Raw genomic sequence first — 15,796 nt, 5'->3', positions numbered from 1 at the left:
AGACAATAAGATTTGGGTAGGTGAGGTGGGTTTGGGGTCTTTGGGAGGTAGGTGGTCTAACCCGTCCTTCCTCTCCTGTGCAAAACTGGTGTCCTCTGCCTGTCCTCTGCAAAAAGCACTCTGCGTGTCCTCCATGCTGCTGTGTCTAGCATGGAGGCAGGTTGTGAGAGACTGGGGGGAACATTGCCTGTCCCCCGTGCTGCCTGTCCCCCTTCTGCTGTCCTCCGTGCCTGCCCAAAAGATGCGCATGAGGGCCTGAGGGCACTACGCCTTGGGGAATTTGTATGCCCTGGTGTGGCCATCTGCTTGGTTTGACCACGAGGCCGCTTCTCTGACTGCCATGAAATACAAGGCATCCCAGGGAGCAATGATAATTGAGTAGAGGCAATATTACAGCATCTAACACACCTGGGTCTCCTTCCTTGCCGGCGGGGAAGAGCCCAGCCTGTGCTCTTTCGTACGCAGCTCAGTGGCATTTCAGCGTGGCAGGGTCGCCTGAGCTGCCGTTGTCCTTCTTGACCCTGCTAGCAGCCCAGAAAATCAGCTGGCCTTTCGCGAGACAGTGCTGCATCTGTCTGAGTGAGGGCAGTCTGGGGGGGTGGACAAAAAGGCTTTGTGTGAAGGGAGGAATGGAGCTGAACTGATTCTTTCTGTGTGGCAGGAGGGGCTGAGCCCCCCATTATCCCACCATGCTCCTCGTGGGAGGAGGTCTGACTTCCCTCTGCCCTGCCTTGGGCTTTTCCATGCCAGCTCTGTCTGGACGTGGGGTTTGTGCAAGGCTGTGCATGCATTTTAGCTTATTCCCCTTGTCTGCTGGAGTCGAAGGATGCTCTGTGCACAGCTGCCTTCTGAAGACAGGGCTCACCATGGTTTGGGCTCATTGTGGAGGACATGAGAACCCCTTGCACGTCCCACATATAGGTGATGCCCAAGGCTTTCTAAACAACTTTCTTTGGGATTAAAGGGTAAGGACGTATTTGACACCGCCTCACTGTTTTGCATTCAGAGACACACATTAATTCAGCCCCACGTCTAATGACAGAGGGTTGGATGCAGCTATAGAGGGGCAAAGTTTGCTTGTCTTCTGCTGAGCATCTGTGTCTCAGAGCTTGCTGCATGGGTCACAAATGACTCTGGTTATTCAGACTTTATCATGCATAGACTTGTCGGTGCTTCTTTTCAGGGAGCAGGGAGACCTCTTCTGAATGAGTGACCCACCTCTACTCCATCTGCTTTTCTGGCTTTCAGCTCACTCGCAGTCCTTGGTGTTCAGGCATGTAGCATCAACTCTTGCTGAGGAAGACCTGAGGTCAGCCAGCAAGGCATCATCCTGTTGCTGCCCTGCTCCAGAGACCATGAGGTCTTTCTAAGAAAGGTTTCTGGACCTCCTGGTCTTCACCTGTGTGGTGACATATTCAGCTAGGTCCAAGCCCATCCCTGCTGAAGCATGGGGTGAATTCAAGCTCTTTCCAACCAGCCAGCTCTGCGGTTTGAACAGAGGCTCCTTCTGGCATGGGCTGGCAGTGGGAGTGGGTGCTGGAGGTGGGTCCCACACGCAAGCAAGGTCCTGTGTGCTTAACTGGAGGTGGAGATGGTCCCTCTTTCGCTGCTTCTGCACTAGGTGAAGGGAACTTTGCCAGCAATTGCGTCACCAGGAGTCTGTGCTGAGCAATAGCTGTCTCCTTGATGCCACTGTCTGGTAGGATCATCTGATCAGACCGGTCTAGCTGCCTTGATCACCAAATCACCATAAAATAAGAATTTGAGCTCACATGTGCCCTGGTTACTGCTGAAGTTTCCAGAGGCCTCTTTATCTAAAGGGCTTCTCAAGGTTCTTTCCTTTCAGTTGTCCATTTTGGTGAAAGTGACTGAATTTCAAGGGGAGAAGAACCTGCTTTGTGCCAGCCAGCCAATGCACAGTGACATTTTTAGTTGCTGGACCCAATTCTGCCTGAATTCGTACCAGTTCTCTAAGGGAGAGACCCCAGCAAAATGTGCCAGCATCTTCTGCAAGAAAGCAAATGTGGTGCATCTGAGTGTTAGAGATCTTGATATATATCTCACCACTTTGCTGTCTGCAAGAGAGCTGGGAAACATCATCAGCTTCTCCAATTTAATGCCGTATTCACTAGGGTCCAAAATGTCCACAAAGTTCAAATCAACTGCTCTGCTTGTGTGGTAATTGCACAGTACAGTCATCAAGCCACACTAAGTCCCTGCAGCGTCCTCTTTCTATTACAACCAGCAAATCTTTCCTTAGGCAATCACATTTTATTCTTGTTTAGAAAAAAAAACCAGTGATACTTCCAACTTTTGGCAAGTGCTGTTTTGAGGACTTCCTGACCCAGAAATGGAGTCTGCCAGTCCCCGGGGCTGCTGTCTGCAGGGAGGGGATGGTGTGTACACACCTCTGTTATCTCTCAGGGCCACAGCCATGGTTTGTTTTGGAGAGTTTCAGCTGAAACTGCATGATAAAATGCAAGAGCTCATCATGCCTCAAGCCTTGCTGTGAGAGCAGAGTGGGTGGAGAGGGGAAGCAATTAAAAACAACTGTTTGCTTTCTCAGAAAGGCTGTCACTTCTGGTCTATGCAGAGAAGTGATACGTAGGAGCTAACTTTTTCAGGCAAAGCACTGGTATGTGAAAAGTCACTGTAGTAAACTCACTGGGGTGGTGGGAATGAGGTTTGGCCGAGGCAGGATCTCATTCCCATGTATTTACATGGCACTAGTACAGATCTAAACAGCTCATCTCTCGTGCGTGCATCTGTCCCTTCCCCACCAGAACCTGCCCTCATCCTTTCTGCTCCTCCATGGGCTCCCAAAGCCTGAGGTTGCTTTGGCAAAAAAAAAAAAAAGGGCAACCTTTGCAGTGCTCTCCCTCTTGCTTGAGGTTTTTCTGTGCAAGGGGGAAAAGACAAGACTGAAGGGTTTTGCTGGAACAGCCCATGAATAACCCTTCCCAGGTCAGGCTGGTTTGCTTCAACTTCCCCCTGCATCTGGCGTTGCAGCATTTCCTGGAACAGGCTCAACCTTATTCTTTCCAGCGGGGTGTCCTCCCTCCCTCCCTTCCTCCCTTCCTCCCTGCTTTCCCCTGGCCTCGAGCCCTGCTCTGGATGCCAGATCTTTGCAGAGGGAGCAGCTGTTTGAGCCCTCTAATCAGGCTTTGGCTTTGGTGGTTGTTTGCCAGAAGTCTTCGTGATGCAGCGCGGTCAAGCCAGAAAGCTAATTGCTCAAGTGTATCGGAGGGAGGGAAGCCGTAGCATCAGCCTGAGCGTGGAATGGGGTCCCGAAGATCTTTGTTTTAGTGAATCCACTTACAAATGAGACTGGCTGGTCATTGCTGAGCCAAAGCAGATTTTGGAGCTGGCTAGGGCAGCATCAGCGGCTCTTTCTGGCAGCAGCACTTGGCTATTGCATTAGAAATTAAACCTAGCGTTTTGTGCTAAGCCCAAATCCTCGTTCCTTGCTTGAAATTCCTTTTCCCTCGCACTCTGCCTGCTAGCATATGAAGGCAAGGGAGATCTCTGTATTCAAGTAGTACCACCCGTAGAGAAGGTCTTAGCCTGATCCTTAAGCTCTGGTTTTCGCCCTCCCTGTTTGAGACAGGAATGCTGGCAGGGCAGCACGGGAGCAGGAGTTTTAGTCTGTGCATTGGTGAACTGGTCTGGGCTTTTGGGAGCTAGGTAAATGGGGAAGGGTGGTACTGAGGAGAAGGGAAGGGGATGGATGAGATGCAGGCTGAGAGGCAGAAATAAGGGGGGGATCTGGGGGCCCGGCTGTGTCTGTTGATCCTGTGGGAAAAAAACAGTGATGGCCCAGGGTGGAAGAAGCTCATCTACCCTGTGGGAAAACAGGTCATCCCTTCTAATCATCACTGTCCCAAACTCTCTTCTTGGGTACGGGCTGCTTCCAGTGATGCCACAGGATTGGAACACGGTTAAATTAGGGTCGTTATACCCCTTAGCAAGGGCTTGCTTTCTCTCTGCAGCCAGGAGGGCCACATGGTTCAGGTTCAGTCCGCCAAACGCTGACCTGCTGCAGAGACTGGTCAGTAGCCAGGACAAATTTGGGCATCACTGTGATCTTGTGGGAAGCAAATGAAGCCTGGTGGGAAGCTTACACCGTGCACAGATGTGATGTTGAACCACGTGAACCACTCCTGGGAGGCAGGAGTGGTTCCCTGTCGACAGCAGTGTGTCGCAGGACCTTGCAAAAGCACCTCATGGTCTTCCCTAAGATGCAGAGTGGTTGGGACAGGAGATCTCAAAGATGCTTGGGAGGGGACATGGTGGTAACTCAATGCACTAAAGGTGGTGGAAGGAGAGAGGCTGTGACAAAGCACGAGGGTTTCCGAGCAGGCTGTTGTCACAGTGGCTGGGTGGCTCAAGGTGACGTGCGGAGATGGTTGAACCTGAGCTGCACCTCTGCACTGTGAGTTCAAGCCTGGCTGGCTGCAACCACCAGAGAAACTCTCTTGGATGAAGACTACACCCTCCCATCTCCAGGGAAAGAGTTTTGCCCTCCAACCCTGTTTCTCAGTAATTTTTCTCTCTCCAGCGTTTGCTCGCAAGCGCCGGGTTATCTCTGCAGGAATTGTCAAGGGAATTTGTCACCGATTAAAAAGCACAAAGGCAAATTCTTGCTAAATGGTAATATTATTTTATCTGGGTGCAGAGGCAATGTCATTTGGAGGGGAAAGGCGGAGTAGTTTTTGGGGAGACAGAGAGGCCAGGTGTTTTGGGAAGGGTTGCGGGAAGCGGGAGGTCTTAGGGCAGTAGGGCCATGGCATTTTCAGCCCTACTGTGGCACTGCAGAGATATGCTCTCATTCACAGCCCTGTTTTTTTTTCCAGCCAGACAAGAGGAATCTTGTTTTAGAAACTGAGAAAATACCATTTTTCAGTAGCTGCTTCCCTATTGGCCTGACATATATCTAACTTGACTTGTGCATGGAGGTTTTGTCCATTATACCCTTTGTCTCCTGAATTCAATCCTATTGTGTTTGGAGGATGAGGAGATGTTGCAGGATGGGAGAACATATTTCAGATCCCCTTTTCCTTGTGTTATTAAGCACTTAGCTCCTTTCGCTTGCTGAATGAGGGTTATACAATCAATCCCCACAGGGTTTTCCTGGAAGGGGAAAGGAGTCAATGAACTAATTCACTAAAAGCAGGACCGGCACTTGCCTGCCCTCAAGTTTCTGCATTAAAAGGTCTTTTCCCCAGTGTATAGCGCAGGCTGAGAAGCTGGCAAAAACACAAGGGTGAAGATAATGGGGAAGACAGAGGTTAAGTTCTTGCAGTTCCTTGCTCTGAGAGCTTACCTGAAGCAGGCGCTCGGAGGCAATTAAAATGGTAATGGTCATTGGGAGCAATAATAACCTTCTGGTGCCCCACCTGGACCATCCTCTGCCAGAAATACTAACCTCTGGCACCCACGCTCCAGGGATGTCTTTGCTCAGCTTTTTGCAGCTTTTTGGCCTGTCTCGCTCAGTTTTGGTCCTGCCCAAAGGATGCTCGTGGTTAGCATTGGTGCTGTGGCTCCTCTGTGCTGCTGGATGGGCTGAAGGCTCATCTCCACCGAGCAGAGTCTGTCATCTGTCTGTGATCCATCACGGGAGTCGGAGTCCTTCCAGACCTTTGCGTTTCTCAGCTTAGGGATTTATGAGACACTCGCCTGTTAATTTATCTGCCGTTTTCAGTAAAGCCTGGAGCTGAGTGCCAGTCTGGTCGCTCCTTGCCAGGAAAGGATTTGGTCACCATTTAATGCAATCTCTGAATTGACCTTGTTCTTACATTTTTAAGCCATTCACAGGCTCCCCCCATCCCTTCTCCTCAAGGATGGACAAGAGAATTTTTGTTATTATTTATGCTCATTTTAAAATGTCTCTCCTCCCATTAAATGTGATGGTGACCCTGGCAGCATTCCAGCAGATCTCACCAGATCCTCCCAGGGCCACAGGCCCATGGTCTCAGGCAAACACGCTCTCCCCCTTTCCCCCAAAGAGGACAGGGAGTGACAAGCTGCCCAGTGTGAGTATGGCTCACTGCAGCCTTTGATAAGAAATTATCCAGCCAGTCTGCTCTGTCCTTGGCATCAGAAGGACACGGCCTTAAATGCAAAAGCAGCAGTAAAATCAGTGGATTAGACTCATTGCCTGCTTCTTAGTGCAACTGCACATCGGTGTCTAGAAATTATTGTATTGGTAATGGGGAAGAGCATAATGGTAGCAGAGGTTGTCGCAGAAAGGAGCCCTGGGCATCCACCTCCCTCTGAGCTCCAGGGGAGGGAACGGTGCAAATCCTCCCAGATTTGGCTCTGGAGTGCCGGAGGGGCACATTCAGCCTGCGGAGCAGGTACAGAGCTAGTTATGCCCTGGATCAACCCACGTTTTTAATCTTGGTGCAAGCTGGGAGGTGCTGCAATGCCTGTGAGCTCTAATTTTTGAGCCCCCAGAGAGGTTGGGATTTTGGGGTGATATGCCTGTCTTAAGGTCAGGCTTGGTCCTGTTGGAACAAGTGCCTTTTGCCAAAGCCCTTGCAAAGTCCCCTGTAATGCATATGTGGTCAGGGCAGAGGGATACCTACACCTGCAAAGAAACAGGTACAAACCGTCTCTCCATCATCTTTCCTTCTTCCCTCGCTCAGTAGAGCCTGGACTCCTGTCCAGTCCAGAAGCATTGATGGGTTGGCTGGGGATGAATAAATGCAGCTAGCATCTGTCTTTGTAAGCATCCCAGGGCAAGGGCTTGTCCTTTCCTTGCTGCCAAACAACTGACGCCATCTGAATTATTTGTATGGAGCATTAAATTCTCCAAGTCTTCCCTTTTTAAGATAAAACCCCAATGCAGTTTGACACTAAGTGGAATGGCACTGTTTCTCCTCTGATATATATAATTTAACACAGAGACTACGCAAATACTGCCCCAAAGCCCTGCAAAGATTAAAAACCTGTTTATGAGGCAGACTGAAATGTGCAGTGCAGGGAAGGGTGCAAATTTTGTCCAAAGTGAAGGCACTTAGCCCAGTGCAATCATTTAGACTTGTGTGTGCTGAAACACTGTGCAATGGGGGGGATGAATTCCTTGGGATGGTGCTGTCCTGCTTGACCTTCCTACCCGTGTTCGTGGCCATCCATCCCCAACGTGCATGCTGTCTCGCTGCCACGTGCGCTTGTAGGGAGCCGGTGCTCAGCTCCCTGCTATGCCCCTGACACCTCTATGGACAAGCCAGTCTTGAGCTTGGAGAAGCGGAGGAGAATGAAAAGCATCCCTGAGAAAGGACAAAGCCTTTAGGTGTTGGCAGTGCCCTGGAGCACAGGCACTTGGTAGTTGAGCTCGCCAGGACCAAGCCTGCACCTCTGTGACCCCTTCACATCCTCATCTGGATGCTCATCTCTATGAGAACCCACCAACAGGTCCCTTTTAGACTATCCTTCGTCACCGAAAGTGCAGCCAAAAGCAGCACCCCAGGGTGATGCTTTCACAGGAGTTTACCAAATGCTCTGTCTTCACCCCCTTTTTGGCCATGGCTTCTCAGGTGCCCTAAAGGAGCTCAGTGCTTCAGCTGCTGTTCCAAGTCCCTGTGGGGCAGGGACAAGCTGGCACCACTTCTCCACCCCTTGAAGCTGGTGGTGTCTCGCTCAGATCTCACAAGAAGAAATCAGGTCAGCAAGGGCGAGCTGAAGCATCTGTCCCCTTCGGGTGATAGCTGGGGCCAGCCGGAGCTGTGTTGACCAACAAGGCAAGAGACTGCAGCTTGGGAGGGGTTACCTGTGTATTCACATAGAGACGAAACAAAGCATCCCACATCTTTGATATTTCTGGATCTTTGGGAAGAAATCACCACTCAGTGATGCGTTCCTCCCAGTTCCCCTCCAGGAAGGGAAAGGGTGGACAAACCAGCTTAATGGAGAGTGGTCCTGGATGGTTAAAGCTTGATTGTGGTCTGATACAAATACCACTGATAGAGTTATGTAAGAATTAATGATGGAAAATGTAAACAGAGTGCTTAATAACTGGAGAAACTGGCTAAAAGTCTAACCATACACATATTTAGTTTGTCTACAGCCCACATAAACCATGTAGTGAGTTTGTGTGGTGACCCTGTCCTACCTATTGCTGGGAGAGCTTGTGCATGTTCCCGTCTTGGAGCTGCTGCTGCTGTACCTGCGTTGTTGTGTCTCTCGGTAAACTGGCAGCAACCTGAGCATGAACTGAAGGCTTCAAAGTCTCATCTGGAAATGCTGTGTATTGCCTGTGTTACTGGGAAAGTAGAGCAGGTCAGGAGAAAATCACCATAGGGGAAAGTGATGTTACCAAGGAGAGATGAAGCTTGCTTGAGTTTGGCGTCTCTGGGAACTCCTGCAGTTTCATGACTTGAGCCTGTGGCCTCATGGGAAGATCCCCACTGGTTGTTAAATACAGGCTTCATCCTTTTTGGTGAACCCCCCACTTGGAGGTGCCAGCCAGTGCCAGCTAACGCTGGGTGCTTACGGCCAACCCTGCTGCCAAGTTCCTCTCCGCTTCCTTCTCTCAACAGTGGCAGAAGCTCAGCCTTTTCCTGGTAGCTGAATATTGAATCATTTTCTCTAAATAATGCCCCTTTTTGTCCCTTCTCCCAGCTAACAGAAGCTCATGAGTTCACATTCCTAGAGGGTGGTTTTCTCATAAAGCGGGTTTCTCTGTAAAGCTACACCCAGGGTATGAATAACCAGAATAGGTGTGGGCTGGAAGTCATTTCTTTAAATGGCTTAAACTCATGATAACCTCTTCATTGTCATTGCATAGTCAGGGATTAATTTGGACTGTGGTGGGGTCAAGTCCCGGTCTTAGATTGAGGTGCTTCTGTGCTATAAATATGACACAATCACAAACCAAAGGGTGGTTCCTCACCCTGGGACAGTATGGCTCAAGGGGGTGTGGGAGGTATCCCCATAGAAAAGTAGTTAGGAGATTTTGATCTGAGATATGCACAGTGGAGGGTGGGGATAATTTTCCTTTGCAGCTTCAGGTTCTTTCTTTTCCCATCAATAACTTGGCTTTTAGGATAATTAAAAAAAAACCAAACCAACACCCACAAACCCAAAACTAAAAATCCCCTGCATGATTTAGATGCCCAATCCTGTTTTAGAAGATTGGCTTTCAGTGAGACACAGGAATTGGGATTCAGGCAGGGCAGTGTTCAGCAGGCGCAAGTGCCAGACCTGAATTATGTCACTTGGAGGCAGAAATGGTGCAGCCAAGCTCGTGGCCACATCAGCTTGCTCCAGGATTTCACAATAGCTCTGAGATGAGTGGGTGGGTTTGGACCATTCCTCCCAAAATACTGTGGTTTCTCACGGCAGGGCTTACTTGAATAAGTTCCTCCCTTCCCACCAACAGGTCCCCACCACCATGTCCTCCAGGGTGGGGACTGATGGCTCAAAAGTGATGCAAGTTGTGGAAGATCCTCATGGCTCATGCCTGTGGTTCATGGTCCCTCACTTGTACCAACGTGACTGTGAACCTCTCCAAGAACAAGTTTGGGACCTGATGGAGATAGTTTCAAGCCAAAGTCCTCATCCTGCAAGTCCTTAGCACCGTCCCAAGGGAGTTGGTCAAAGGGGATCCGTAGGAGAGCTCAAGACTGGGGTATGATGGAGGATGGGGGGGACTTGGGAGAAGGTGGCCTGCAGCACTGTGATGAATCAGAGGGGTATATCTGTCATAGGGTGTTAAAGTTAAACCAGCCATGGGAGCTTATTTTTGTTTCTCCTCCTCCTCCACCTCTCCAGTGTAGCTCCCTAGAGCCCATGCCTACATGTAGTAAGATTTAAGGGAAGGAGATCCAGGTGGAGCCATTTCTGAGAGCTGCTGCGTTTGCTCACTGTCCTCTCCTTCACTTCTCAAGACTGTAGTTGTGGGCACTTGTAAAGGTCAGGCTGGCTCAGGCAATGCAGCATGAAAAGGAGCCAGATGACATCATTTCCATGAAGGAACAACGGCTCGTGCGGTGACTGGGACTCGAAACCAAGAGGGACCACTTCTGCCTCTGGATGGGGTAACCTGGGGTGCAGCATCTCACCACTCTGAGCATCCCACCCCCCAGTTTGTCAGCAAGATGTGCGAAGACTTTCCTGCTTTGGTGCCGAGATCTGCAGATCTCAGGGCTGTCAGGATCCAGGGAGTACTTTTTCTTAGCGGCTCTGCAACCAGCCGCATCAAAAGAACTTGCTGTGGGAGAGGCAGTCTGGGGAGGGCTGCGTCTGCATGTGTTGAGATGCTAAAAGCCAGGCTGTGGTGGCTTCTACATCAGTCTTGGCTGGGTAGAGACCGAACAAGTCCTGGGTTGAGTAATGGTGAGGCTTTCCAAGAGTGCATCCCTGGAGAGCACGTGCGGGTGGAACGGGAACGGTGGGTCCGAGGTCTCTGTGCTTGTTTCAGTCTTCTTCCCATCCTTCTCCCTCTCTGTCTGCTCCTGGAGAGGTACGGTGCTCTCACAGCATGTTGCGTCTCTCCACGTCTCGTTGCTTTAACAGAGACCTCTGTAATGCCTTTGTACTTTGGATACCTGGAAGATAAAACCGCAGAGGCCCGTCAAGGCTGCTAAACCTGCAAACTGACCTTTAGATTTTGTTTGCCACCATGCCCACTCTTTCTGGTGCCAAAACAAACTGCACGGCGTCGTGCTGAGGTACACAGAGTCATGGGTTTGGTGGGGAGTGTATTTTTTTGATGCTTCCCTGTACAAGCAAGTCCTGTTTTCTGTGGGTGGCGTGTCCAACGCCCTTTGTGCGGTGTGGGAGCTGATAACAGATACAAATGTGTATACATTAAGATACTCTGGGTGGATTAGCATTAGGGATGCCTGACTGAGGCAGTACAAACCTCCACAAACAGTTTTATAGGGTGTAGATATTCTCAACCAAACCTACCCTTTGGTGTGTGTGAAGCTGAGTCACTGAGGATGTAATTTTTAATAGGGCCTGTAGCAATAGGACAAGGGGTAATGGTTTTAAACTAAAAGAGGATTGATTCAGACTGGATATAAGGAAGAAATGGTTTACACTGAGGGTGGTGAAACACTGGCCCAGGTTGCCCAGAGAGGTGGTCGATGCCCCATCCCTGGAACATTCAAGGTCAGGTTGGACGGGGCTCTGAGCAACCTGGTCTAGTTGAAGATGTCCCTGCCCATGGCAGGGGGGTTGGACGAGATGACCTTGAAAGGTCCCTTCCAACCCAAACCGTTCTATGACTCTATGAATCTATGATTCTATAAAAATCCCTCTGAAAACACAGACCCTTGGTTTTCTAAACTCACCTTTTCCCCTCCCCTATGTCACCCTGTTGCAAATTTTTTAATTGCCCTTTTTGCAAAATCACATCCCAATGCAGGTATGTGCAGCAAGGCAGCGCAGGGACCTTTGTGCCAGCTCTGTTACCGTTGCTCGCCGTGCTTGGACGCCTCTTGCTCTCTTGGCTGTGTGAGTGACATTTATGACACAGGATCCTTTTGGTTCCCCGTTGCCTGGGAGAGGGGAAGCGCAGCCACCCTAATAGACGATCTTGCTGATTTTGCAAGTCTGAGTGAAAGTGTTGTTCCTCAAACAGCCAGGCTCTGCAATGCAATTAGGCTAGTCTGCTCCTTGCAATATCTTATTAGCAAAAAATGGTCCTGGCATGCAGCAGATGTTGTATCTCACATGGTTATTTTCCCCCCTTAGCTTTTTCCCTCCCCACAGCTGCCTTGATACGATCCAGATCCCCAGTGAATCTAAAGCTCAGCAATCTGCACTGGGAAACATTTATGATGAGACAGTCACCAATTATAAAGCCTATTAGAGGGTGATTTGCTCATTAGTACCCTGTGTGGAATTGGGCTAGCTGGAGGAGATGAGGGTGATATTTTCTGGTTTAAATGGATTTGGAAGGAAATTGTCTGTGTTGGGGGAAAAAGTAGTAAAGGGGAGAGCAGAGGAAAAGCCTACATGCTTTTTGGTGGGAAGCAAAATTACATCACCAAGTGCAAGATAATTGCACTGATTGGGTCTTTTTTTCCTTAATGGACTTCAGTAACCCAAAGCCTGAGGGAGCAAATTGGCCTGTTCTGGGCTGCCGTAAGCCGGACCTGGTACATCTGCAATCAGCCTCTCATCAACAGGGACCTTAAAATCCTCTCCCAGCCCTGGCTCTGATTGCCACCTCTGTCCCACATCCCTTGCAGGAGGAAGAATGTGGGAAGGAGTATATGAATTACCAGAATTTTGAATCACTAGTTTGGCACTCCCTGTGTTATCAGGCTATATCTTTCCATAGGACCATCCACACAGGCTTTCTCTAAGTTTTATTTTGTTGCCTGGAGCTCAGTGGCCATTTCAGCAGGCACTTTTAGGGAGCGCAAATCATCTCTGATGGTGGTTAGGATCCTCGGGATCCTCCAAGACAGGTTCTCCTCGGAGGTGAAGAGGCATGGATGGCTCTCTTGGCCAAGGTCGAGTTAAAAGCAACACATGGAAGCCATAGCTTCCCTGCAGCCATAGCTTGTGGCTTTCCCCACCTATTCCTTGCTGTTCGCCATCTGTGTCCAGACTAGGAGCAGCCGTGACCCAGGATTTGGCTGGGATGAGATGAAGGATGGGATGGACTCACTGTTTGCTGAAGCCGCCGGTGCCACGGGGCAGTTTGAGCTGGTTCTGTGATGGCTGATGCCTGAACCCAAAAGGCTCCCAGGATGCATGTGGGTGTGCGCGTTTGTGTGCTGCCCTCTTCTCTTGGAGTCGTGGTGCCGGGAGGGTGATGTGGCGTTTGCTTTTTGGAGACGCGTGGTATGAAACTGGAGATAAACGGAGATAAACCCCACTGCTCCTCTCCCGTCCCTGTCTGCACTCAGAGATGCTGGGAAGAGCAGTTGGCTCTTGCCTTTGGTGGCTGTCAGCTTGCCTCCCTCTAGCGCTTATCCCAACCTCCTGCAACACCAGCAGCTGGCAGGGGATTAGTCCTCTCCCTTGGGTTTGATCCCTGCCCAGTTTGTGTCTGGGTGGAGCTCAGGTTATATTTTAGGTGTACAGTGCTGGCTGGGTTAGGTGGGAATAGCAGGAGGTGCTTACAAAGCAGCGATTCCTTTTCCTCCCCGTGATGGGCAGAGGCAATGAAAGTCCTCATGTGCAAAGTTTGTGGGAAACGTTATTCTAGGTGCAGCCAGTGTGAAAAACTGGGAGGTGTGGGGGAAGAAGGAAAATCTGCTTTTCCTTTCCCCCCTTCAATTTAAAAGCAATAACAAAGGGGAAGAGATTCTTTCAGCTCTTTGTCTGTCCCATCTGCTCCCAGCCTCCAGCTGGACATGACCTTCCAAACTGGATTGATCAGGAGAAAAAATCAAAAAAAAAAAAAAAAAAGCGGTGTTTCACACAAAGCTTGCTCAACACCCTCTGTTATTTAAGTGCTTTCTTGGCCGGGTTCCGAGTGGGAGTGGGATGAAGGGAGTCTGGCAGGAGCCGGGCAGAGGAAAGGCGACATGGTTGATGCCTGAGAGGTTGGAGGGATGAGCTTACCTCCCAGCTCCTCCTGCCCAAATTTCTCCATTCACGGTGCTCACGCAGAATCCACCATGCTGGCTTTCGTGTGAGTATAGGTCTCCTAGCCCAACTGCAAAGTTTTGGCTCACTGAATTTTTTCCAAGATCTGGAAGAGGACACTTGGCTTCTTGCAACCATGGCTGAGCCCTCAATCTGCGTTGAGCTTTCCTGGGTGAACTGTCCGATTTAGGCACTGCGATTCCTCATCTAAATGCCTGGCTCTGCCCTGCTCCTGCAGGGTTTTATTTTTGGATGGATCCACAAGTTCCAGTATGGGAAACAGCAGGTTTGGGTGATGCTCTCATGCTCTCCAGAGCAAAATAAGAGAGGGAGAAGCTGGTAAAGCATTCACAGAGTAGAGAGAGCTGAAGGGCTTATGAGAAATAACAAAGAGTGAACTTAGAAGAGGGGATGGGTCACTAGGGCTGTAATGGTGTGAGTATGTATCATTATCACCAGGGATAATTATAGCAAATCTGTGCTGATGCTGGAACAGAATAGGGAGTAGGTCTGGCGTCACTTCGGCAGTGATGCTGCCCATGTCCTGGTGAGAGCAGAAGGCAGGACAAGGTCCTCCTGCCACCAGTGTGATAAATGAGGCCAGCAGAAAGCTGCAGGTGGGATTTAAATGGAGCCTGAGAAAGAGAGGAAGAGATTTTCCTTTGCTGAGAGGCCTTGCTCCTGATTTCCCTATGTCCTCACTTACCCAGTGTGTCTGTTTTTCTCCCATCCCACAGGAAATCTGCGATGATCCACATCTCTTTGTGGACGGGATCAGCTCCCATGACTTACACCAGGGCCAGGTTGGGAACTGCTGGTTCGTGGCTGCCTGCTCCTCCTTGGCGTCCCGGGAGTCTCTGTGGCAGAAGGTAAGCAGTTCCCGTGCCAGGGGAAAGCCTGTCTTCAAGGCCTTGGCTTCGCATTGTGTTTGACTGGCTCAAAAACTGGTTCTTCAGGGGTGCCTCAGGTCCTGAAAAACTGTTCATGTGCAGAAACCTCCCTTAAAAGACAATCTTTCAAGGGGAATTAGTCGTCATGACTGCAGTCCCATCACACTCAAGCCAAACCCTTGGCCAGTTTTCCTTAACCAAGCAGATCAAGTCCCATCCTGTCCTCCAGGTCCTAAATCTGACCCTCCCCACTCCAAAATAACCTAAAAAGCAACAAGAAGAACAGAAAAACTGAGGATGTTCAGCTGCAGTGTTTGGCCCCATTTCCCTAGTTCCCACGGTGTTACCTCTCTTTGGCCGCTCAGCATGTGCCCACCTTGGCAATGAGACACCTTGCGCTGGGGCAGGTAGGGTGATTTGAGGGTATTAGTATCTCTCCCCAGCCACTGCTTCCCCAAAACATCCATCCCTGGCATGTCCCGTGGCTGGACTGCACCACGTAGCAGTGCTCCTTCGAGCGTGGGGTCCAAAGGGACTCTGTTGTGGGCCAGAAAGCCACCAAGGAGCGTGGGCCAGAAAGCACACCAGGCGTGCCTCGTTGTAGGACAAGCGACCAGCAAGTTGCAAGCACCTTTTCCTAGATTTTATTGCAAAAGGCAGCCACCAAAGTCCTACAGTGTGTGCAGACAGCATCACCTGCTTCACCCACAGCCTCCTGCTGCAACAGACCCAAAAGGGGTCCTTCCACCCTACGCCTTTACATCTGCTCTCTGTGCTGTGGTACTTCCAGTCTCTGCTGTGTGGGGGTTTTGTGATCATGAACACTAAGCTCAGGAATTTGTGTTTGTTGCAGCATCCCCATTTTCTGCTAAAATCAAGGTTTTTCTTTATGTGGGAACAGGCTAGCTGTTGTTGGCTATGGTGGTGGTGGTGGTGGCTGTTGTGGCTCTCATTACAGGCGTGCTGCAAGGGGTTGTTTAGCTTGTTCCTCTGCGTCGATGTCTCCCAAGGGAGAGCGGGAGAGTTGTCTTCCCTCCTCACCATTCACTTCCAGCTCTACCCTGGGAAATGCCAACCGAACAGAAGCCAGGTCCCTTTGGACACCTCATTATTTCAGTTTGCCAACGTCATTGCTTTTCCTCCCTTGGCAATTTGGCTGTGGGTGTTTATGACTTCTCATTTTCCATGCCCTTAACTCTCAGAGGCTCTTCTCTACCTGCCTCCTCTTTCTTTCAGGTTTGTTTTCTGACAAAAGCACAAGCTGCAGACCTCTCCCCAAGCCTTCCCTTCCCATGATGTTCAGTTTGCTGTGGTGTTCACTACTGGGCTCTGGTCAGGCATGCTTCAGCACA

The 15,796-nt window shown here is 50.1% G+C and overlaps 1 protein-coding gene across 3 annotated transcripts in view; it reads left to right on the top strand.

The window, feature by feature from the left end:
* Positions 1-15,796, top strand: part of CAPN5 (calpain 5) — a 53,553-nt gene that overhangs the window by 18,777 nt on the left and 18,980 nt on the right. For all 3 annotated transcript variants that reach the window (XM_010576609.1, XM_010576608.1, XM_010576607.1), the window contains one exon: positions 14,292-14,423. In XM_010576609.1, the coding sequence (XP_010574911.1) occupies positions 14,292-14,423 (132 nt within the window). The remainder of the gene's footprint in view (positions 1-14,291; positions 14,424-15,796) is intronic.

The sequence above is a fragment of the Haliaeetus leucocephalus genome, unplaced genomic scaffold (assembly GCF_000737465.1).
Source record: "Haliaeetus leucocephalus isolate CR32 unplaced genomic scaffold, Haliaeetus_leucocephalus-4.0 Scaffold536, whole genome shotgun sequence".
Taxonomy (NCBI): Eukaryota; Metazoa; Chordata; class Aves; order Accipitriformes; family Accipitridae; genus Haliaeetus; species Haliaeetus leucocephalus.
The sequence above is the reverse complement of the archived record's forward strand: the minus strand, read 5'-3'. Positions and strand labels throughout refer to the sequence as shown.